This window comes from Rhinoderma darwinii, chromosome 5, assembly GCF_050947455.1.
Source record: "Rhinoderma darwinii isolate aRhiDar2 chromosome 5, aRhiDar2.hap1, whole genome shotgun sequence".
Taxonomy (NCBI): Eukaryota; Metazoa; Chordata; class Amphibia; order Anura; family Rhinodermatidae; genus Rhinoderma; species Rhinoderma darwinii.
The window spans coordinates 263,404,833-263,429,931 of record NC_134691.1 but is presented as its reverse complement, the minus strand read 5'-3'; the positions used below and the strand labels follow the sequence as shown (position 1 = coordinate 263,429,931).

The 25,099-nt window shown below is 40.6% G+C and overlaps 1 protein-coding gene across 2 annotated transcripts in view; it reads left to right on the top strand.

Annotated features, from left to right (window-relative positions):
* The window catches only part of ULK4 (unc-51 like kinase 4), a 771,869-nt gene that overhangs the window by 266,989 nt on the left and 479,781 nt on the right, over positions 1-25,099 (top strand). For both annotated transcript variants that reach the window (XM_075827083.1, XM_075827084.1), the window contains exon 20: positions 19,396-19,557. In XM_075827083.1, coding sequence (XP_075683198.1) covers positions 19,396-19,557 — 162 coding nt within the window. The remainder of the gene's footprint in view (positions 1-19,395; positions 19,558-25,099) is intronic.

Here is a 25,099-nt window from a genome sequence, read left to right as displayed (position 1 = left end):
ACTTATTTTATCTTTATAGGATGTTCTAAGGCTTATAGGTTTAATTGCAGTTTTTAAAATATTTAAAAATAATTAACAAAACCTATTTTTTTTTAGGCACCACTTCCGTTTTGATGTGGCTTTAAGGGGCCTTTATGATAAAACCACACATAAATCAACTTTTTTTTTAAAAAAAAAAAGCACCGCCACTTATTTAAAAAATATTTTAGGTAGCTTGTAACACTTTTTTAGGTTTTTCACAATAATTAAAGCAAAGTGGAGGCAAAATTTTTTTCTGTACATATTACATATTTATCCATTTATTTCTGTAACACCGTAATTAAAGGGGTTTTCCAGGACACAAAATTTTTGACCTAACATTCTATGTAACTATTTAATAAAGTTGCCAATATATAGTCTGTATTAAATCTGAAGACTTTACTTCCTATTCTCGCTACCTCTGCCCTGCCGGAAGTTCTGATTTTCATCTGTCTCTTTTTTTTTTTTCTCGACACACAGGCTCATGCACGAGAGTTAGAATACACACAGCCCTGTGTCGATACCTCACTGACCTACGTAACGACACAGGGCCCACTGTGTCTTTTGGCCCTCCCCACTAGTTCTCCCTTCCCTTTTAGTTTATCCCACCCACCTGCTTCATCTGAGGTGCAGTCCCAGAATCCTGTGACCGTACCACAGATATCTAATGTGATCCCCATCATTATCTATGTACCCTATATATATAATAAAATCATGCTGCTATTGAAGTGCATGCAAAGAATGTACGGAGCAGACATTGAGGAGGCCGTGGACCAATAGGATGCCTCAAAACCCAGGACTTCTGACGTACACCCGGTTTTGAGGCATCCTATTGGTCCACGGCCTCCTCAGTGTCCGCTCTATTCATTCTTTGCTTGTACTTAAATAGCAGCACCATTTTCTTTGCATGCATGCTTTTCCTCAATTTTCACTGAGGAATAGCATGCACGCAAAGGAAATTGTGCTGCTATTCAAGTACAAGCAAAGAATGAACGTAGCGGACATTGAAAAGTCTGTGGACCAATAGGATGCCTCAAAACCCGGGACTTCTGATGTACACCCGGGTTTGAGGCATCCTATTGGTCCACAGCCTCCTCAATGCCCGCCCTATTTGCTTCTTATTAGTAAAACTCCTCAGTGCTTGTTCGCTGCACAGCCTGAGAAAAATATATCCCTGGAAAACCCTTTTAACTGCTGGACATACAAGTTTGTCTAGAACACCATAAGCTCAATAAAATAATCAGTGAAAAGTACTTAAAAAAGTGGATCTCATTGAGCCCTGCCATGTCAAATGTGATCCCTGAGGTGTCTGTGTACTCAGAGGTCTAAGGCTCATCATTTTCAGATAGGGAGTGTCCATATGGGTTTACTTGTCTCAACTACGGTTGTCCTAGAGTGCCTTCTTGGGGGTACATCCTTATCGGTTGAAGAGGATCATGACGACAAGAACCGACCGTCATTATCACTTGCCGACTAAGCGTGATCCGTAATAAAAAATGTTGGGTACACAATGAAGTGGATAGGAGTAATGAGGGGTATGAAAGGGGATCTGGCGATGGTCGGGCAAGAATATAGGACAGAAAAAAATCTCTGAGGCACACAAGTCTCCTATACAACCGCTCTGAGCCACTCTAAAGCTAAAACCTAAACCTGAAACGTTTAGAGCCGGTGCTAATGCAAAAACTTGCACCAGCTAAGTGCAATTACTGCTATTGGTCTGTCATCACTAACTAACCAATAACAGCGATCACTGTGGCGGGATCACGCTGCTTGGTCTTTGGCCTATGAACTGTGATAATCTGCTGTCTTGGATAGCAGCTATCAACTGTATCACGATAGTTGAAGAGATGGCGAGCTGATGACGCAGCGTTGTACTATTTACATCACTTTGTGCTGACTACCTTCCCGTCTCGACGTAATAAGGCGTTAATGATGTCACAGAAGTTTGTGGCCCACATTTATTAACCCCTAGGCGCACCAGGATGCAACTGTACGTCCCTGTGGCCAGTGTCTTAGCGCACAGGGACGTACAGTTACTGCGTGGTTCCCGATGCACTCTGTCAGCGACAGTGTGCACCTGGAACCGGGAGGCCAGCTGTCCCTGACAGCTGACACTCCACTGTATGCCGATCAGCGGCTTATTTCCGCTGATTTCGGCAATTAACCCCTTGATTGCGGTGATCGATTGCAATCACCACATTCAGGGGTTTCTAGCTCATCGGCAGACCTCACGATGAAATCGTGAGGTTTTCAGATGGCTAGCATGGCGATCGGAGTCCAAATAATGGCTTCCGTGTCTGCCATGTACGGAAGCCTATCAGGATCAGCCTCCTGATAGACTTCCTGTCAGAGTGACACGACGTCACTGCCGTTCGCGATGCACACTGTTGATGACCGTGTCTGTAACACTGTCGGCGACAGTGTGCATCGGGAAACGGGAGGTCAGCTGCCCCTGACAGCTGACACTCCACTGTTGCCGATCAGCGGCTCATTGCCGCTGATTTAGGCAATTAACCCGTTACATGTGGGGCTCGATTGCGATCTCCGCATGTACAGGGTTTGTAGCACATCAGCAGCCCCCATGCAATTGTGGGGGCTGCTGATGCTTGTGATGGCACCCGGGGGCCAGACAACGGCCCCCGGGTCTGCCATGTATGGAAGCCTATGAGGATCAGCCTCTGGCTGGTCCTCGTAGACTAACTGTCAGAGTGACTGTGACGTCACACTGACAGTTGGAATACGTTACACTACCTAGATAGTGTAATGTATTCTAGCAGCGATCAGAGCTGCAGGTAAAAAAAAGAAAGTGTCAAAAGTAAAGAGAAAAGTGAAAAAAGTTAATAAAATGTTTTACAAAAGTGTAAAAATAAACATTTTTTTTTTCCTATAATAAGTCTCTTATTATAGGGAAAAAATGAAACCCTTAAAAAAACAGTACACATATTTGGTATCACCGCGTTCGTAACGACCCAATCTATAAAACGATAATGTTATTTTTACCGCACGGTGAACGGCGCAAAAAACCCAAACTAAAAACAATGCCAGAATCACTATTTTTTGGTCACCACCCCTCCTAAAATATAGAATAAAAAGTCGCATGTACCCGAAAATAGTACCAATAAAAACTACAACCAGTCCCGCAAAAAACAAGCTCGTACACCGCTTTTTTGACTGAAAAATAAAAAAGTTACGGCTCTCAGAATATGGTGACACAGAAAATAAATTATTTTATAAAGAAGTGATTTTACTATGCAAACGCTACAAAACATAAAAAAAAACTATATACATATGGCTTTGCCGTAATCGTACCGACCCGCAGAATAAAGTAAAATTGTCATTTATAGCGCATTATTAACGCCGTAAGAAATAAAGAATTTAAACCGCCAAAATCACTGTTTTTGGCCACCAAAGCTCTAAATAAAATGTAATAAAAAGTGATAAAAAATTTGCATGTACCAAAATATGGTACCAATAAAAACTACAGCTCGTCCTGCCAAAAATAAGCCCTCACACCGCTCAATTCATGGAAAAATAAAAAAAGTTATGGCGTTTGGAAGGCGGGAAGTGAAAAACTAAAATGGAAAAGCAAAAAAAGGATCAGTCCTGAAAAGGTTAATTAATTTCTATTAAAAAAATAAATTATTACCACATGTGGGGTATTGTCATACTCGGGAGAGATTGCGTTACAAATTTAGGGCGACTTTTTCTCCATTATCCCTTGTGAATTTTAGTGGACAAAAATGTTTCTATATTCATTTTCACGGCCTAATTCTACTAAATTCTGCAAAAGACCTGTGTGGTATAAATGTTTACTTTACCTCTAGAAAAATTCCTTGAGGGGTGTAGTTTCCCAAATGGGGTCACTTTTGGGGTGTTTCCACTATTTTGTTCCCTCCAGGGGGTTGCAATCGCGACATGTCACTAAAAACCAATCCAGCAAAATCTGCGCTCCTAAATCCAAATGGCGCTCCCTCCCTTCTGAGCGCTGCCGTGGGTCCAAACAGCAGTTTATTACCACATATGGGGTATTTCCGTAATCTGGAGAAGATGCTTTACAAATGTTTGGGTGCATTTTCTTCTTTATTCCTTGTAAATATTAAAAATGTCTGTTATTTCAGAAAAAAAGTAGATTTTCATTTTCACAGACTAAGGCCTCGTTTACACGAGCGTATTATACGCGCGTGCGACGCGCGTGCTTTGCACGCATGTCGTACGCACCTATATTAGTCAATGGGGCTGTTTAGACGATGCGTGAATTGCGCTCAGCGCGTGTGCGCAGAAAAAAACTCACGACATGTTCTATAATCGTGCGTTTTTCGCGCACTCACGCACCCATTGAAGTCAATGGGTGCGTGAAAACCACGCATGCCGCACGGAAGCACTTCCGTGCGAACTGCGTGATTCGCGCAAGAGCTGTCAAACTCCTGAATGTAAACAGAAAAGCACCACGTGCTTTTCTGTTTACAAACATCCAAACGGAGTGTCAAATTCGAGATGAGCGCACAGAACTTCACCGGGTTCGGCCAAACTCGTTTTGACCGAAACCGGTAAAAAATGTTCGGGTACGCGACGTCAGGAGACAGTCACTGTCCACGGTGCTGAAAGCGTTAAACTGGTTCAGCACCATGGACAGTGACTTCCGCTCCAAAAATCCATGAACCTGTAAAAAAAAAAAGACGTTCTGACTTACCGATAACTCCGGTCCGACCTCCCGGGATGACAGTTCAGTCCAAATGACAGCTGCAGCCAATCACAGGCCAAGCACAGGCTGCAGCCAATCACAGGCTGCAGCGGTCTCATGGACTGCGGCGTCATCCTGGGAGGTGGGGCCGGATGACAAGAGAGGGACGCGTCACCAAGGCAACGGCCGGGAGCCCGGACTGGGGGAAGCAGGAAGTTCTTGGTAAGTCTGAACGTCTTTTTTTATTCACAGGTTGGTGTATATTGTGATCGGCATTCACTGTCGAGGGTGCTGAAAGAGTTACTGCCGATCAGTTAGCTCTTTCAGCACCTTGGACAGTGACGGGCCTCGACTACCTCATCTCTATGATGGCGGCTGCGTGAAAATCACGCAGCCGCGCATCATGACACACGGAGCTGTCAAATGCCTTTTGCGCGTTTAAAACGCAACAAGGCTGCGTATACGCAGTGCATACGCCATACAAACGCGCGCAAAACGCAGCGTTTTTTGCGCGCGCAAAACGCACACGCTCGTGTAAATGAGGCCTAACTCCAATAAATATAACAAAATACCTGTGGAGTCAAAGTGCTAACTATACCCCTAGATAAATTCCTTGAGGGGTCTAGTTTCCAAAATGGGGTCACTTTTGGGGAGTTTCCACTGTTTTGGCACCACAAGACCTCTTCAAACTCGACATGGTGCCTAAAATATAATCTAAAAATAAGCAGGCCCCAAAATCCACTAGGTGCTCCTTTGTTTCGGAGGCCGGTGTTTCGGTCCATTAGGACACTAGGGCAACATGTGGGATATTCCTAAAAACTGCAGGACCTGGGCAATAAATATTGAGTTGTATTTCTCTGGTAAAACCTTCTGTGTTACACAATTTTTTTATTACGAATGAATTTCGGCAAAAAAAAGAGAAATTTGTAAATTTCCCCTCTACTTTGCTTTATTTCCTGTGAAACGCCTAAAGGGTTAAGAAACTTTCTGAATGCTGTTTTGAATACTTTGAGGGGTACAGTTTTTAAAATGGGGTGATTTATTGGGGGATTCTAATATATAAGGCCCTCAAAACCACTTCAGAACTAAACTGGTCCCTATAAAAATAGCCTTTTGAAATTTTCTTGAAAATGTGAGAAATTGCTGCTAAAGTTCTAAGCCTTATAACGTCCTAGAAAAATAAAAGGATGTTCAAAAAACTATGCAAATATAAAGTAGACATATGGGAAATGGTAACTAATGACTATTTTGTGTGGTATTACTATCTGTTTTACAAGCAGATACATTTAAATTTAGAAAAATTCACATTTTTGCTAATTTTCTCTAAATTTTGGTGTTTTTCACAAATTAATATTGATATTTATCGACCAAATTTTTCCACTATCATAAAGTTCAATATGTCACGAGAAAACAATCTCAGAATCGCTTGGATAGGTAAAAGCATTCCGGAGTTATTACCACATAAAGTAACACATGTCAGATTTGAAAAAATCGGCTGTGCCACAAGGCCAAAACAGGCTGCGTCCTAAAGGGTTTAAGACTGTTTTTTTTTTATGCCAGTCTAATTACAGGATTTAGTTTGAGTGATTTATGACAAATTTATCAAAAGCGGCACACGCCATTTTAACTAGCTATAAGCAGGCACCAGAAATCCTCCAATTATATTTGTTTTCTCTCTAATGATTGGCGTTGTGATGCAGTGCAACTTTGCCTATTAGTTTAATTACCTTCAAGTTGTGTATTGGCCCCTTTAGTCCTTCTATATATGTAGCTTCTTATTTATTTAATCTGCGCTCGTTGTTGATGGGTTTCCGTATCCAGCATGGGAACTAATGGAACTGAATTGTGCACAGTTCTCTTAGTTCACGTCACAAACAGGATGTGCCTGGCCATTTGAAGAGAGATTTCAAATGTAATGCAGATGGAAGATCAGTGGGACAGGAATCACACCTATCTACACAAGTTAGGTATCCTTGGATTTGGTTTTTCATGCTCTATTGACCTGTGTGAAACATTTATTTAGAAGCAATGTAATTGGATGTATGCTTTAATAAGTTTTACTTAAAGAGGCTCTGTCACCACATTATAAATGCCCTATCTTGTACATAATATGATCGGCGCTGTAATGTAGATTACAGCAGTGTTTTTTATTTAGCAAAGCGATTATTTTTGAAGGAGTTATGACCTACTTTAGCTTTATGCTAATGAGTTTCTTAATGGACAAGTGGGCGTGTTTTACTTTTTGAGGAAAAAAAGTTTGGGAGGATTCCTCCAGCTCACCTTATCGCATGAGTAGACTTGCGCGCGGGTCCTCGTGTCGGCACACGTATGAAGTACAAGGAAAAACAAATGGATCCAGCGCTGTGTCCTTGAAGTTTGTTTAAAATCGGAAACTATTTCCAAGTTTTAATGAAAATTGGTATAAAAACAGGTAGCATTACAAATAGAAGCCATGACTAAGGACGCTGCATGCGTCAGAAACGCGTAGGCACCGCTCACACTGCCATAAATCCCACTATTCATTTGAGAATATCTATTTGTAATGCTACCTGTTTTTATACCAATTTTCATTAAAACTTGGAAATAGTTTCCGATTTTAAACAAACTTCAAGGACACAGCGCTGGATCCATTTGTTTTTCCTTTTACTTCTTGACCAAGTGGGCGTTGTGGAGAGAAGTGTATGACGCTGACCAATCAGTGACCAATCAGCGTCATACGCTTCTCCCCATATCTATTCAGAATCCTGACACTTCTGTAGCGTCTGTGTGAGATTTACAGCAAGGCAAGCGTAATCTCGCGAGATTACGATGTAACCTGCCATTTAAAACGAGATTACGTTTGCCTTGCTGTAAATATCACACAGACGCTACAGAAGTGTCAGGATTGTGAATAGACATCACGTCCTGGCTGGAGGTAATGTATACTCACTGTCAGGACACTTGAGTAACGTTATAGTGTGTTTATGTGGCTGCACATAGTGATGTAATAAGATCACTATATGTTGTGTAAATTAATGAGGATAAGTGTATGACACTGATTGATCAGCGTCATATACTTCTCTCCACAATGCCCACTTGGTCAAAAAGTAAAACACGCCCAGTTGTCCATTAAGAAACTCATTAGCATAAAGCTAAAATAGGTCGAACAAAAATGTTCATTTTTCTAAACAAAAAACACGGCTGTAATTTACAATACAGCGCCAATCACATTATGTACAAGATAGGGCACTTATAATGTGGTGACAGAGCGTCTTTAAACTACTTAGACTAGAATTATGTTATAATAACAACCTGTCGTAGATTTTTGTTCTATAATTTACCCCAGTTATTGGCGTAAATTATAGTAAGTTTGTCGGGTTGCAGGAGTAGCTCTGCCCCTTTGCTAAGCCCCACCTACTTTTTCTTTAAAGCACCATGAGCGTCCAATTATGGCGTGCGCAATAATTCGTTAACTTTAATGCCAGAAAACTGACATGAAGACTTTTATAATTACCCTCCATTTTCTCTATTGTTTTATTTATACATTTACTTACTTTAAAAATACTTTTTGATGTAGAATTATAACTAGTTATAACCCAATGAATTTTCCACCTGATGCTTAAATATTTACAGGGGTTTTTGTATTAAGACTAACCTTGTTTCATTTTCTTTTATGGCAAATTAAGCTGATAGAGAGAGGTCACTAGAAAAGAAAACAACCTTTTTACATGGTTGCTAGAAGTGCCTTTAGCTACTCACCTTTTTATTTCAAGTCTTATTCATTTATTTTTCACCTTCTGTGAAGCAAAGTATTGTAATTAATAAACATTATGGTTCAGTAGCTATATTTTTAAAGTTGCAGGAAGCCTTTCAATAACAGCACTGCATATTTCCTCAATATCTGACCTTCAATTTATGCATTTTATCTAATATCCCAAGAAACTGAAAGTATTCTCAATATTAACATATAATGAGCCTTTAGGTGTAAGTTAACCGGTAATATGAATCCCATTTACAGTATGTGCTGTTTTATTATGAAGCTGGGGACTTTGTGCTTCTTTCATACTTTCTCTTATATGTTTAATACATTTAGTAAGTCACTGGATCGGCCTTGAATTGTACATAAGTATATATCACGGATTCAAAATTGATAATGGCATTTGTCTCTGGTATTTAATATAATCACTGAGAGCTTACAAAGTCTCTAAAACTTAGCATTTATTTGCATACAGTTGGAAAGATATGTTGTATAACACCTCTAGGCAGACTTCCTCACGAACCAGACCATAAACCGGTGTTCAGATTCAGCTTTGGTAAAAAACGACAGTGTTAGGCTTCGTTCACATCTGCGTCAGGGTTCCGTTCATAGGTTACGTCTGAGCCTTCCGTCAGGGGAACCCTTGAATGGAATCCAAACTGAAACAAACGGAAACCATAGGTTTCCGCTTGCATCGACTAATCCGGTGCATATGGTTTACATTTGTCACAGTTGTTTTAAGGGTTCCGCCGTTTTTATGGAATCAATACCGTAGTCAAAATGACGGAACCCTTAAACAACGGTGACAAATGTTTCTAGAACGTGTTTGTTTGAGATAAGTACAGAATAGATCAGTTATCAGATAGAACTAGCTAACCCTGAAATAGGACTGTAATACACAAGCAACCAGTCCTATGTACCTGATCATTTAAAAGGCAGGCATTTTATACATTTATATAGTAGAGGTGGTGCACAATATATCCTTTAAATTGTATGCAAAAATTGCTACGTTTTATAGTCTTTGTAAGCGCTCAGTGATTGAATTGTGCGCTAGGCTTCAAGACCTCCATTCTGCATCTTTTACAGCATATTGTATGTTTCTGTATCTTAATGTAATTTGGACTTCAGTTCATGGCTTCTAATTTAGCATTGTTGTGTTAATGTTACAGTGTTAATGAGCTACTGTAGTAAAACCCGTAGACCATGCAGCACAGTACATCCTTGTGCACTCATTGTGCTAAAAAAGATTCACACAACCACAATAGGATCTGACAAGTGTAACTAGCTTTATTATCGACTGTTTACTATACTGTACAGGGTAAAAATAATCCTTTTTTTTTTGCGTGGAGAGTTGCAGTTTTTATTAGTACCAATTTGGGGTCACTTTTTATTCCTTTTTGTGTGGAAAATAAAGTAACCAAAAAACAGAAATCCTGGCTCTTTCAATTTCTTTTGCTACTGTGTTCACCTTGCAGATTTAATTATTTTATATTGTAATATTTTGAACTTTTGCGCTACAAGTTACATAATTATTTTTTTTATGTGTAAAAAGGTGTTTTTTTTTGAACTTTTTGTATTTTTATAACCCACCTTTTTACATTTTCTCCTAAAAGCAATGTAAAAATAAAAAAAAATGATGTAACTGGTATCACAAAAGTCCCTAATCATTTTTCTTACAATTTTTATTTAACTTCATTTAATTATATTTAAACTTTATTTAACTGTATTTAAATTTTTATATTAGTCTTCTTAGGGGACTTGAACCAGCAATCATTGATCGTTTGCACGATATACTGCAATACTAATTTATTGCAGCATATGGTGATTTTTAAAGGCTCCTATTGCCAGAGGCAGGACTTCATAGGAGCACAAAGATGGCAAGCCTGGTGCCCCCAGGATGCCATCGGCATCCTGCAATTGTGACGCCCCCTGTTTCTAACGGCTTAGATGCTGCAGTCGCTATTGATTGTGGTATCTAAGTTGTTAAAGAGGCTCTGAGCACCACATTATAAGTGGCCTATCTCCTACATAATGTGATCGGCGCTGTAATGTAGATTACAGCAGTGTTTATTTAGAAAAACGATAATTTTTGACGGAGTTATGACCTATATTAGCTTTATGCTAATGAGTTTCTTCATGAACAACTGGGCCTGTTTTACTTTTTGGCCAAGTGGGCGTTGTACAGAGGAGTGTTTGACGCTGACCAATCAGCGTCATACACTTCTCTCCATTCATTTACTTTGCAGATAGCGATATAACTATATCGCTATGTGCAGCCACATAAACACACTATAACGTTACAGCAGTGTCCCGACAATGAATATACATTACCTCCAGCCAGGACGTGATGTGTATTCAGAATCCTGTCACTTCTGTAGCGTGTCTGTGATATTTACAGCAAAGCAAGCGTAATCTCGTTTGAAATGACAGTTTACAGCGTAATCTCGCGAGATTACGCTTGCTGTGCTGTAGTGTCGGGATTGTATTATAGAAGTGTCAGAATTCTGAATACACATCATGTCCTGGCTGGAGGCAATGTATATTCATTGTCAGGACACTGCAGTAACGTTATAATGTGTTTATGTGGCTGCACATAGCAATATAGCTATTTCGCTATGTGCAGAGTAAATGAATGGAGAGAAGTGTATGACGCTGATTGGTCAGCGTCATACACTTCTCTCCACAACGCCCACTTGGCCAAAAAGTAAAACAAGCCCAGTTGTCCATTAAGAAACTCATTAGCATAAACCTAATATAGGTCATAACTCCGTCAAAAATGATAGTTTTTCTAAATAAAAAACACTGCTGTAATCTACATTACAGCGCCGATCACATCATGTACAATATAGGGCACTTATAATGTGGTGACAGAGCCTCTTTAAATAAGTTGGATCCCACTTGTGGCAGTGAAGTGTCAGCTGTAACATACAGCCAACACACTCAACTTATGAAGCGGGCTCGGCTTGTGAGCTTGCTCCATGCTTCCCCCCCCCACCCGACCTCCACCTTATATATGTGGCCACTTGCATCACTTAAACATAGATTGTCTTCAGAAACTGAATTATTTTGCCCGATCTGTGACTTGCGGAAGCGGGACAGGGGCCATCTCAACAATCGTAGCGGTCACGTGACCGCTATATCCATATCATCCCCTGTCTTTTCATATACAGGCATAGCTATTACTTGTATCACATGGCCACAGAGTCCATAAATGTTCTGCGATTGTTATCGAGATCTATTGCTAGATCTTTGACAGGTCCAGTGTAGTTCAGCAATTACACCACTTCAGTTCACAGTTTTGGACGAAAGCAGCAGTAATGGTTATCACCATAATTCACAGGAATCCTCTGTTCTTATTTGTTAAAATTCTGGCTGACACATTCTTCCCTCTATTCTAACAAATTAGTTCTTGAAAATATACTGTTTCTGCAAAAATGTTTCTTTTTTTCTTCAATTTGCAGATGTAGGCCCCATGCACACGTCTGTAGTTTTTATCCGGAATTACGGATCTATTATTGCGGATAGTCCGCGGACCCATTCATTTCTATAGGCCATAGACACCTTTTCGTATATTTGCGGATGCGTGTCCAGGCTGTAGAAATCATCTGTAAAATATAGAACATGTCCTCTTCTTGTCCGTAATTGCAGCACTGACTCAAAATTGTGGACGGCTACGGATGTGAATCTGTAGCCGTACGTAGTTACAGAAGCATTTCTATGCAAAGGTAGGGAATTCCCCAAGAAAATGGTGCATGAGCGATCATGTGACCTTTTCAAGGGGTTGGGACATGTTGGTGACATAATTTTTAGCCTCACAATTTTTGCAGATCCGTAAATAACGGGTGTATTTGCGGAGAGCGTGCCAGATATGCGGATGACTATGGATCCATATTTGCGGACAGTAATAAACACTATGGTGGTGTGCCTGAGGCCTTACAATGTGATTGGAAAATGTATGTTTAAAGGGGTTTTCCCATCAGGGACATTTAAATGTCAGATAGATGCGCGTCCCACCTCTGGGACCCGCACCTATCTCTAGAACGGGGCCACCTAAACTCCGTTCTACCTTTTTCTGGCCCCGCTGCCTCCCGGCCACTTCCTGATTACATTGTCAGAAGATACAAAAACAGCGTAGCTCGCTGAGCTATGCTGTTTCCGTAACTCCCATAGTATTGAATGGCAGTTACGGAAGCAGCGTAGCCTGCAAGCTACGCTGTTTCCGTAACTACCATTCGGTTCTATGTGACTTACAGAAACAGCATAGCTCAGCGAGCTACGTTGTTTTATTTTTCATGGTCAGACATCACACGATTCAGCCGCAACACAGAGCGGTAGTACGGGTTTAGGGAGTCCCCGTTCTAGAGATAGGTGTGGGTCCCAGAGGTGGAACCGAATCTATCTGACATTTATAACATATCCTGTGGATATGTCATAAATGTCCCTGATGTGAAAACCCTTTTAATTATAGGAGACCTCTGATGTCATGGGCTTATTTGGGTGTGCTTTGCAAGTGTGTTATGAAGAATACTATAATGTGTGTTCGATTATTTTTCAATAAAGTACTTATTGTTGAAAGTGTGATGAGCTGACAAAACAAACATTCATATGTCAGCAGAAAGCTGGTAAATCAAACTAGTCTAAACACGGTTTAACGCCTTCAGGACCAAGCTCGTTTTGGCCTTCAGGACCAGCCCCATTTTTTCAAATGTGTTACTTTATGTGGTAATAACATCGGAATGCTTTTACCCATCCAAGCGATTCTGAGATTTTCTCGTGACATATTGGACTTTATGTTAGTTGAAAAATGTGGTCGATAAATTCTTTGCTTATTTGTGATGAACACCAAAATTTGCAAAGTTGCAAAAATGATGACTTGTCTAGATTGAAATGTATATGCTTGTAAAAACAGATAGTAATACCAACCAAAATAGTTACTAATGAACTTTTCCAACATGGCTGGAACAAAAATTTATTTTTTTAATTATGGTAATAATCCATGCAAAGTTTACTCATACGCGACCCCAAAAAAAAGTTTCTCTGATTCAAATAACACCAACACTTTCACAATAAACAATTATATTAATTGTAACTCAGAATCCGTTATATATACTATTGAATGCACCCGATGCAAACTTAAATACATAGGATGTACAAATCGGAAACTTAAGACCAGAATCTTGGAACATTTAAGTTACATTCGTAACCCAAATATTGTAAACATCTCAAATGCTGCCAAACATTTCATCCATCAACATAATAGATCAACAAATAATTTTACCTGTTACGCTATAGAAAAAAATCCATACTCCCAAGAGAGGAGGTGACATTAAAGAGGCTCTGTCACCAGATTTTGCAACCCCTATCTGCTATTGCAGCAGATAGGCGCTGCAATGTAGATTACAGTAACGTTTTTATTTTTAAAAAACGAGCATTTTTGGCCAAGTTATGACCATTTTTGTAATTATGCAAATGAGGCTTGCAAAAGTCCAAGTGGGTGTGTTTAAAAGTACAAGTCCAAGTGGGTGTGTATTATGTGCGTACATCGGGGCGTTTTTAATACTTTCACTAGCTGGGCGCTCTGATGAGAAGTAACATCCTCTTCTCTTCAGAACGCCCAGCTTGTGACAGTGCAGATCTGTGACGTCACTCACAGGTCCTGCATCGTGACGGCCACATCGGCAGCAGAGGCTACAGTTGATTCTGCAGCAGCATCAGCGTTTGCAGGTAAGATCGACTTACCTGCAAACGCTGATGCTGCTGCAGAATCAACTGTAGCCTCTGGTGCCGATGTGGCCGTCACGATGCAGGACCTGTGAGTGACGTCACAGATCTGCACTGTCACAAGCTGGGCGTTCTGAAGAGAAGAGGATGTTACTTCTCATCAGAGCGCCCAGCTAGTGAAAGTATTAAAAACGCCCCGATGTACGCACATAATACACACCCACTTGGACTTGTACTTTTAAACACACCCACTTGGACTTTTGCAAGCCTCATTTGCATAACTACAAAAATGGTCATAACTTGGCCAAAAATGCTCGTTTTTTTAAAATAAAAACGTTACTGTAATCTACATTGCAGCGCCTATCTGCTGCAATAGCAGATAGGGGTTGCAAAATCTGGTGACAGAGCCTCTTTAAGCATAAAACACACACAAGAGAAGCATACTGGATTTATAGATTACAAACAAGAGTACCGAAGGGCCTTAATTTAAAAAAAGAACTAATGTTCCACTACTAATTATGTTCAGCTCCTCTTTTTCACTGTATAGCAAGTTGTATTAATAAGCCTCCACATTTATAACAAATATTTCCATTTAATAATTCAAGTCATACAAAGCGATGGAAGGAAATGTATACTCCATCTATTTTTCAAATTCGCATCATAATACATGAATTGAAAAACAACAAAAATTATATACCCCAGTACCTCACGTCCTAACATTAATATATGTAAACTGATGTCCGTACGTCTTTACATTCCAAATTAAATAATTAGCATCATTTCCTTAATTGTATCCCCTGCAATAACCATTTTTAAACTTTAGCACGTTACATACACACATTCATGTTTTTAATCATTCCATCTACACTCTACTGCATAGACCCTACAAACTGGTTAGACTGTCATTCCGACTTTTCTTCAAGAACACTGTTAAAATACAAATAAGTACATCTTAAATTACCGACATAATTATATAAATAATGACAGATGTTAATATAAATAACTCACCTCATCAATTGGTGTTAGTTCTTGTCTTTCTCCTCATTTCACGATCTCACTGTACAGAAACTAATATGCGTTCCAGAGCGTTCTCCCGGCTGGACCGCAATTAAATCCGTTTGAATGACCGGATATAAACCCCAGGACTGCAGGTCAGAGCATCCCAATAAGCCATGACTAAGGACGCAGTCAGCGTCTGAAACGCGTAGGCACCGCCTATTCCACCAACCACCCATTGCATTTTGGAAACACTCGTGTTAATTTTTAATTACTTTTGGAATAAAACTTGGAAGAAGTTTCCTATTTTAACAGCCATACAAGTCTCAGCGCTAGATCTTTTTCTCTACTTTCCTGCCTATAACATTTCCCATATGTCTACTTTGTTTGCATCATTTTTGGACGTCCTTTCATTTTTCTAGGACGTTACAAGGCTTAGAACTTTGGCAGCAATTTCTCTTATTTTCAAGAAAAATTTCAAAAGGCTATTCTTTCCGGGACCAGTTCAGTTCTGAAGTGACTTTGAGGGGCCCATATATTTGAACCCCCCCAAAAAAACACTTTAAAAACGGCACCCCTCAAAGTATTCAAAACAGCAATCAGAAAGTGTTTTTACCCTTCAGATGTTAATTAAAGCAAAGTAGAGGTGAAATTCAAACATTTAATTATTTTTTTGCCAAAATTCATTTGTAATAGATTTTGTTCTGTAACACAGAAGGTTTTACCAGAGAAACACAACTCAATACTTATTGCCCAGATTCTGCAGTTTTTAGAAATATCCCACATGTGGCCCTAGTGTGCGAATGGACTGAAACACAGGCCTCAGAAGCAAAGGAGCACCCAGTGGATTTTGGGGCCTCTTCTTTTTATTTTTTTTTATTTTTTTTTTATTGCAGCAGAATAAACACCCCAAATCTCCCCGATTGATTTCAATAAAAGGCAGAGGCGTTTTTTTCTAGTCTTGCACTTGACCTCTGAAAAAAAGTAGTAGCATGCCCTTTCTTTGAGTGGTTTCCGCCTCTGAACCTCCATTGAAATCAATGGGAGGCCGAAAAAAAAATGTGAAGTGTTTTTTTTTGTGCTGCGTTTTTTTTCATTTAATTAATTTAAAAAAGCGAGGGGAAAAATGCAGGAAAAAAAGCTGGCATTTCAAAATCCGCCTAAAAAATCATGAAGGAATTTTAAGGCAGATTTTTTCTGCCAGACAAAAACCTCCGTGTGAACTTACTCTAAATATTGTGGATCTTGAGCAACCAGGCTCAAGACTCCTCCATGTTAGCTGAAGCCTGTCCAAAAATAAAAGAGCAGCAAATACGGATACATAAATCTGCAAATTCTCACTCCGCCTTCTATAGATTTAATCTTGGATCAAAAAGTTTGTGGGATGAATAAATACTGCCTTGTGTTTTTTTATTTTTATGGTATAGTTTCTTTTGGATGTCCTTTTAAAGTAATGTACCTTCAACTCTTCTCACTATCAGATTTAATAAAACATTAACATGAATAATTTTTCCATCTCCATTGTTACAATAATTAGTTCCTATTCTGCTATTATCACCAACTTCATAATGAACTACATATAATCGTATTGTAAACGCTAACATTTTCAGGTTTTGATTTGCTTAATATTGGTTTTGTGAAGTTTTTTCCCCTTACTTTGACTTATGCTAATAGCCTTGTTGTACTAGTCTAATTAATCTGCAGAGTATTCTTCCCTTACAGTGTTTATATTGGCTCGACTGAATTATACAATTATAACTGTGGATTTCCTCCATTTTATTTAATTGTAGCGCCAATTATGCCAACTAATCAATAGATGTATAAATGAAGAAACCGCATATCCTCTTATTAAGTAAATAATTCTGCTGGATATGTAGAAGTTGTTACTGCATCCAGACATTGCATTTTATGTGATTGGGTTCCTAGGAAAAGATAGAGGCTATTAAAAGCAAGGACATTTAATGTATGATGGCTTTAAATAAATACATATAATTAGCAGGTTATAGTCTCACATTGTAGGGGTAGAATTTGATTAGTTTTTATGTCATTCATATTCATGAGATTTTACATGTCAATGTTTTACGTCAATACTGTGGCACTCCTAAAAGCAGGCATTTTGCCCCAAGCAAATTATATTCAAGATTATTACTTTACGCTGTAAAGCAAGCCAAAGCTGCATCTAATAATATAAGTACAGACGTGTGCCATGAAGAAGTGAGTGGTGTTTTGCAGCACACTGTATTAGGACCCTTTTCCCATATATTTATCTCATGGTTTTATGGACAATTGTCAATTCTTAAAGGACCGTACAACATTGCTAATTTTGGGTATACACCCAGAAGTCCATTTATTAGTTTTTCCAGTTCTTATAGTAGACTCCGCTATTTCCGCTGCAGAAACTGTACAGAAAATAAAAAAAAATGGATACTTACCATGGTGACGCGTCCCTTGGACATCCTGCAGCCCTGGGACTTTCATCCCATATGACCCACTGCAGCCTGTGATTGGCTGCAACGGTCACATGGGATGAAATGTAATCCCAGGAGGCCGGTCTGGCTGAAGAAACACAGCATTCTGGGTAAGTATATGATTTGGGGTTTTTCCTGAATTGCGTTTTTTTTGCAGTGGAATCGCTGCATTTCTGCCGCAAAAAAACGCAACATCTGCTATTTGTGGCAGGTTTCACCTCCCATTGAGTTCAATGGGGAAAACCCGCAACAAATAAGCAGCGATTACGCAAATACAATTGACATGCTGCGGAGTAAAAGATGCACCGCAGGTCAATTTCTGAGCGTTTTTTCCGCTCATCATTTACGCAGTTCAAATCGCATCTACTCTGCTGCTACTGTATCCGCAGTATTTACGCTACATGTGAACTTATCCTATTCCGTTATCTGTAGTCCTTTACGGACAGAATTGGTAATCCTTTTCATGAAGTGTTCCTGAGGTGAATTTTCTAATGTCGCAACAGTTGTATTCAAACACAATTAAATATTTTGGATAAAGTCTCTTTCACTAGATCATCTATTTAACGCCACTACTACTTTACGTTTGTTGTTGTCTTGCATGTTTCTAACTCCTCTTATGACACACATTTGTAGTTCGACAACTGAGGACGAACAGCACATTAAAATATTAGAATTTTTCATTTTCTTAATAATAACCTAACAATTATGATGTTCCAGTCAGAGCAGAATGTTGCATGGAAATACTTAAAGAGGCTCTGTCACCAGATTTTGCAACCCCTATCTGCTATTGCAGCAGATAGGCGCTGCAATGTAGATTACAGTAACGTTTTTATTTTTAAAAAACGAGCATTTTTGGCCAAGTTATGACCATTTTTGTATTTATGCAAATGAGGCTTGCAAAAGTACAACTGGGCGTGTTGAAAAGTAAAAGTACAACTGGGCGTGTATTATGTGCGTACATCGGGGCGTTTTTACTTCTTTTACTAGCTGGGCTTTCTGATGAGAAGTATCATCCACTTCTCTTCAGAACGCCCAGCTTCTGGCAGTGCAGATCTGTGACGTCACTCACAGGTCCTGCATCGTGTCGGCCACATCGGCACCAGAGGCTACAGTTGATTCTGCAGCAGCATCAGCGTTTGCAGGTAAGTAGCTACATCGATTTACCTGCAAACGCCGATGCTGCTGCAGAATCATCTGTAGCCTCTGGTGCCGGCTCGTCTGACACGATGCAGGACCTGTGAGTGACGCTGGGCGTTCTGAAGAGAAGTGGATGATACTTCTCGTCAGAACGCCCAGCTAGTAAAAGTAGTAAACACGCCCCGATGTACGCACATAATACACGCCCAGTTGGACTTTTACTTTTCAACACGCCCAGTTGTACTTTTGCAAGCCTCATTTGCATAAATACAAAAATGGTCATAACTTGGCCAAAAATGCTCGTTTTTTAAAAATAAAAACGTTACTGTAATCTACATTGCAGCGCCGATCTGCTGCAATAGCAGATAGGGGTTGCAAAATCTGGTAACAGAGCCTCTTTAACACATACATCATCAAACCTAATTTTACTTGCATTACACATTTTATGGCTAAATAAAAGTAAGCACCTGCTCATATTAGAAGAATAACCGTAAGATTTGGGTAGAATTTGATTATATGGCCTGAATTTAACTTTGTGGAACCCAATGAGAACATATTCATAGGCTGCTACAAATCTTTGAAAGGTAAAACCATTTAATATAACGCCTAGTTTAAGTAAATGTTTTTCTGTTTCACAGGAAGAACCCATAATTCATCATATGACTGCAAAGATTATTGAAAACATCTGCACAACAATAACTTCACATGTACAAGGGTTTATCAACGCAGAGATTGGACCTGCACTTTGGTATCTGTTTACCCATTCAACTGTTGATTCTCTTAGGATCACTGCCATATCGGTATGTTTATGTGCTATCTATGTTATTTTATTCCATTCTTGTAATGAAGTGTTATTAAAAGCATTTTTTGTCCAAATCTCATTCACACAAGGAAGACAAACATTTGGGGCCACAGTACTTTACATCCTACACAAAACAAAAAATGTCTTCTAGTCTGGGTGGGTCTTCCATTTTTTTTCTAGTTTCCCATTGCTGTTGTGGTATTTAATTAAAAATTTGTTCGAGGGAGCGTGCTATGATAACATGTAAGGGAAATGACCCCTAGGAAACCAGTTTTGATAGACACTGATGCTAATGATTGCCTGAACTAATATTTCATTCTACTTTCTGCTTCTTTTGTCTCACTGAAGTTTTACAATTGTTTCACACTGAGGGTATGTTCACACGGAGTGTTTTCGGCCGTTTTCCTTGCCATAAACGGCCCGAAAATGGCCGAAAAATTGGAAGTAGAACGCCTCCAAACATCTGCCCATTGATTTCAATGGGAAAACTGCGTTCTGTGCCGACGGGGCGTTTTTTACGTGGCCATTTTTCAAAACGGCTGCGAAAAAGAAGTGCATGTCACTTCTTCAGCCGTTTTTGGAGCCATTTTTCATAGACTCTATGGAAAAACAGCTTCAAAAACCGCCGTCAAAAATGCAGCGAAAATCGCGAGTGGCTTAAAAAAACGTCTGAAAATCAGGAGCTTTTTTCCCTTGAAAACATCTCCGTATTTTCTGAAGTTTTTTTTATTTACACATACACTGATTCTAAGAGTCACTTATTACTTCTGAATGTGTCTGCACACACCTAGTATAAAGGAGTAGTCCTCTTTAAGACACGGAAACAAACTTAAAGATACAGCAGCACTCTGCAGGTGCTAAGACTGCTTACATCAGGGTTATGGCTTACGTTTATTTATTTTTGTAGGCTTAGTTCCAAGAGCGAGATGAGTTTCCTATTGTACAGGTATAATGTTTAGTTTAGGGATCTCTATGAGGTCACCTTGTTGTGGCAGGTGGGCTCACACAATTTGATCAAAATTTGCACTAAGAACCTCTCATTTAGGTCTTATTCAGACGAGCATGTTTCACGTCCGTGTGGTGTCCGTTTTTTGAAGGACACCACACGGACATATGAAATTCATAAAGACATGCATTGTTTTTCACGCAGTGTGTGTCCGTTGTGTGAAACTCACCATGTCCTATTTTGGTGCATCTTTTCACGCCACGCAGCCCATTGAAGTGAGCATTTAGGTGCAACAGGGCATCACCGTTGCATCTAAATGCTTTTACCTCCCTCCCCAGTTCAACCCCCTCCCTCCCTTCCTCCCTTCTTACATTGATAGGGGCCAGGCAGCGTAATTGGCACATTCATGCCTGGCCCCGTACTGTCAGTAACGTGCGCGCGTGTCCCTGCTCTTTACTAGGAGCATGCACAGTATGATCTTTCTGCTCAATGTTCTAATCGACAGTACTGCGCATGCGCAGCGTCCCTGCTCTTTATTCGGCGCATGCGCAGTAGTGCCGTTTAGAATGTTGAGCAAAAAGATCGTACTGCGCATACGTTGACTAAAGAGCAGGGACACGCGCGCACGTTACAGGCGTACGGGGCCAGACATGAAGGCGCCGATTACGCTGCCTGGCCCATGTCAATCAACGTTAGAAGTGAGGGAGGGGGTTTGAACTGGGGAGCGACGTAAAAGCATTTAGGTGCAACGGTGATGCCCTCGGTGCACCTAATGCTCATTAGCAAAAATTTAATTAAATGTATTGCTCTGCAAAGGAGGCAGTAAGCAGAAATTGAAAATAAATGCTAGAAACAGGTTAGTCTCCTCTACAATACCCTGTTCCTAGTTTAACACTGACATTCTGGTGACAGACTCCCTGAACCACAGCAACTCAGCCACAAAGTGGCAAACTACGTAAAGTACAGAGCAGGGTTGCCGAGTGCTGAGGCACTTAGTGCATTAAAGTTCCAAACCTCCTGGCATTAACATCAGCACAAAAACTGTGCACTGGGAGCTTCATGGGATGACCAAACAGATGCATATAAGCCTTACATCACCAAGCACAATGCAAGCGTCGGATGGAGCGGTGTAAAGCACACTGCCACTGGACTCTGGAGCAGTGGAAACGTGTTCGAGTGACGAATCACGCTTCCTTATCTGGCAGTCTGATGGATGTGTCTGGCTTTGGCAAATGCCAGGGGAACGTTACCTGCCTGACTGCATTGTGGTAACTGTAAAGTTTGGTGGAGGAAGAATACTGCTATGGGATTGTTTTTCAGGGGTTGGCCTAAGCCTCTTCATTCCAGTGAAGAGAAATCGTAATACTTCAGCATACTAAGACATTTTGGACAATTGTGTGTTTCTAACTTTGTGGGAACAGTTTGGGCAAGGCCCTTTTCTATTCTATCAAGACTGTGCACAAAGCAAGATCCATAAAGGCGTGGTTGGGTGAGTTTGCTGTGGAAGAACTTGACTGGCCTGCACAGAGCTCTGACCACAACCCCATCAAACGCCTTTTGGATGAACTAGAACAGAGATTGCGAGCCAGGCCCTCTTGTTCCAGATCAGTGTTTAACTTCACAAATGGTTAAATAGGCAAAATTACCAGAGACACACTCCAAAATCTTGTAGAAAGTCTTCACAGAAGTGTGGAAGCTGTTTTAGCTACAAAGGGTGGGCCTACTCTGTATTAATGGATTGGAATGTTATAAGAGCTCCTGCATGTGTCCCAATACTTTTCTCCATACATTGTATATCGGTATTATATATAAATACTTATATTTTATTTTAGATAGACCCATTGAGTGGTCCTCTTTGAACATTTGCCATGTACCCATTGTGAAAACCTCTCTAAATAGCTGAAGCCATTTTCATGGCCTGTTTTGTACGTCCAGTGCTTTTCAAACATCCCTGTTCAGAATGCTAGTTTTTTTTTTTTCCCTTCACATAGCTATTGCACAATTTTTTACATTTCCTATGCAGTACATTATGTATTGGTGACACAATGGTCACTTCTGAGTCAATTATAATTTTATTAAAAACAGTGGTTGAAATATTACAAAAAAATTATTGTGTTCCTATGCAACTGGGGTCAAAATTGTGAAAATATAGTTTAACTGCCATCCATATTCTATTCTTAATATCTTTATAGGAATGTAGAATTAATCTTATTGAAAACATTTTTTAAACTCTACTTGTTACGTCCACCGGGGCTGTGGACACACTGGGCCACTCTGCCATAACGGAGTAGCAGCTGATCAAACAACATAGCACCGTCACTGGTCGGTGGTACCTGGATGGCAGGCTGGTGCCGGATAGCTGAAAGCTGGCTTGTGCTGGATTATCGAAGGCTGGCTTGTGCTGGATTAATGGAAGCAGAACTGGTCTCGGACACTGGACTTGATACGGACACGGATATTGAAGTCGTCACGGACACTGGACTTGTTGCGGACACCAGACAAGGCTATTGAAGTCGTCAGACAAGAGAGGTCACAAGACAAGGTTAGCAACAACATTGTTCAGGCACTGAGGAAGTGGGCAGAGTTCCTTAAAAAGTCCAGGATCGGCTGGGATAGGTTGGGAGCAGAACACGTGCGCACCATGCGGGCACAGGCCGCTGGAGAGAGCAGAGCACGTCGGTGTCCCAGAGCATAGAGATGCCGGCGCAGAGGACAGGGAGGCTGGCGGCCGCTGGGGTGAGTTCGACCAGTGGCCGCCAGCCTCCATGTCCTCTGCGCCGGCATCTCTATTCTCTGGGACGCCGGCGTACTCTGCTCTCTCCAGCGGTAAAAATAAATGATGTACAATAAGTTTCTGTTGAAAATTTGTGGAGTTGTAAAATATGTGGTAGAGATTGTTTGTTGATAATTTTTTAGTAATATTTCGACCACTGATTTTAATAAAATTATAATTTCTAGTATTCTAGAGTGAGCATATTATATGTTTTTTAGTATCACCATAAATTGTTTGTCTTCTGTGAGCATCATCTATTACCGGTCTACTATTATGTCTGGCTAGTAGCATTGTTGGAACCATAAAATGGCAAGCTTTTATAAATGAGCTTATCCTATACATCTGTCAAGTTGTAGAGTCCACTATTATAACCCTATTATTCTGCTATGTCTCCTTGTCTACAAAAGTACAGTATAAGAGTAAATGCGATTTGTGTGTTTACCTTGATTTGTTTGGGGAAGTCCTTTTGTGAGTCTGCAAACCTGGCACAGCTGTATGGTCTTGTGTACGGAAGCTTATTTTTAGTTAAGTTACTAGGACACTTCGTTCCTTTTTGCTTTCAAACTATTTTTTATTGAGTACGAAAGGTAGCGAAGTAACAACGGAGGATACATGATCATTTTTTTTATCATAACATCACAAGGTATATAAAGTAATAATATCTAAGCAAATACAAACTGGTCTTGTATCTGATATTGATAGCAATACAAGAAAAGTACCAAATGAGAGGGAAGAAGAAAACTAGGTGAGACGAGGAGGAATGAAATTAGGGTCAAGGAAAAGTGAATGGCAGTTACGGGAGTAACGTAGCATTGCGAGCTACACTGTTTCCGTAACTACTGTTCAGTTCAATGGGAGTTACGGAAACACCGTAGTTCCACGAGTTACGCTGTTTCAGTAACTCCACATGTAACCAAGTGGCCGGGAGAGCAAAGAAGGCTAGAACAGGGTTTAGGGGGCCCCGTTCTAGAGATAGGTGCGGGTCCCAGAGAAAGGATAGGGGCTACATGTGAGATCGCTGGGGGTCCGACCGCTGGGACCCCCAGCGATAAGGAGAACGCGCTACGTGTGAAGCCTGAACTTCTGGGTTCTGTGTCCGGCTTATCTGTTCCGCAGCTCCATAGAGATCAATGGAGAGCCGCTCGCGCATGCGCAGAAGAATTCCATTGAGCTCTATGAAGCTGCCAGACACAGAACGCGGAAGTCACAGCTTCTCATGCAGCGCTCCTGGTAACTTTCGGTCCCCGTTCTACTTATCGATCACACATGTATCCCCTATCCTGTGGATAGGGGATACATGTGTTTTATGGCACAAGCCCTTTAAACTGCCAGGAACAGCAAAATTGCTTTTTCTTGCCGTTATAGCAGCGTGTCAGAAGCTGACACCTGCAGTGTATGGTGCGGGCTCAGTGCGTGAGCCCACTACATACATCACGTCCCTCCAGCTCCATGATATGCCGGCATGTCATGGGTCGGGAAGGGGTTAAGTAATGACACGGTCATGGGGCCCGGCGATGCCGGGTTCCTTGACTGCAGATTATAAGACACAGGGACTTTTTAGCAAGATTTATTCTTGCTAAAAACTGCGTCTTAGGCATAATTTACACGAGCGTAATATACGCGCGTGCTTTTCACGCGTGCCGTACGCACCAATATTAGGCTATGGGGCAGTGCAGACAGTGCGTGAATTTTGCGCAGAGCGAGTGCGTTGCGTAAAACTCACGACATGTCCTTTCTTTGTGCGCTGTTCGCGCATCACGCACCCATTGAATTCAATGTGTGCGTGAAAACCACGCAGGTCGCACGGAAGCACTTCTGTGC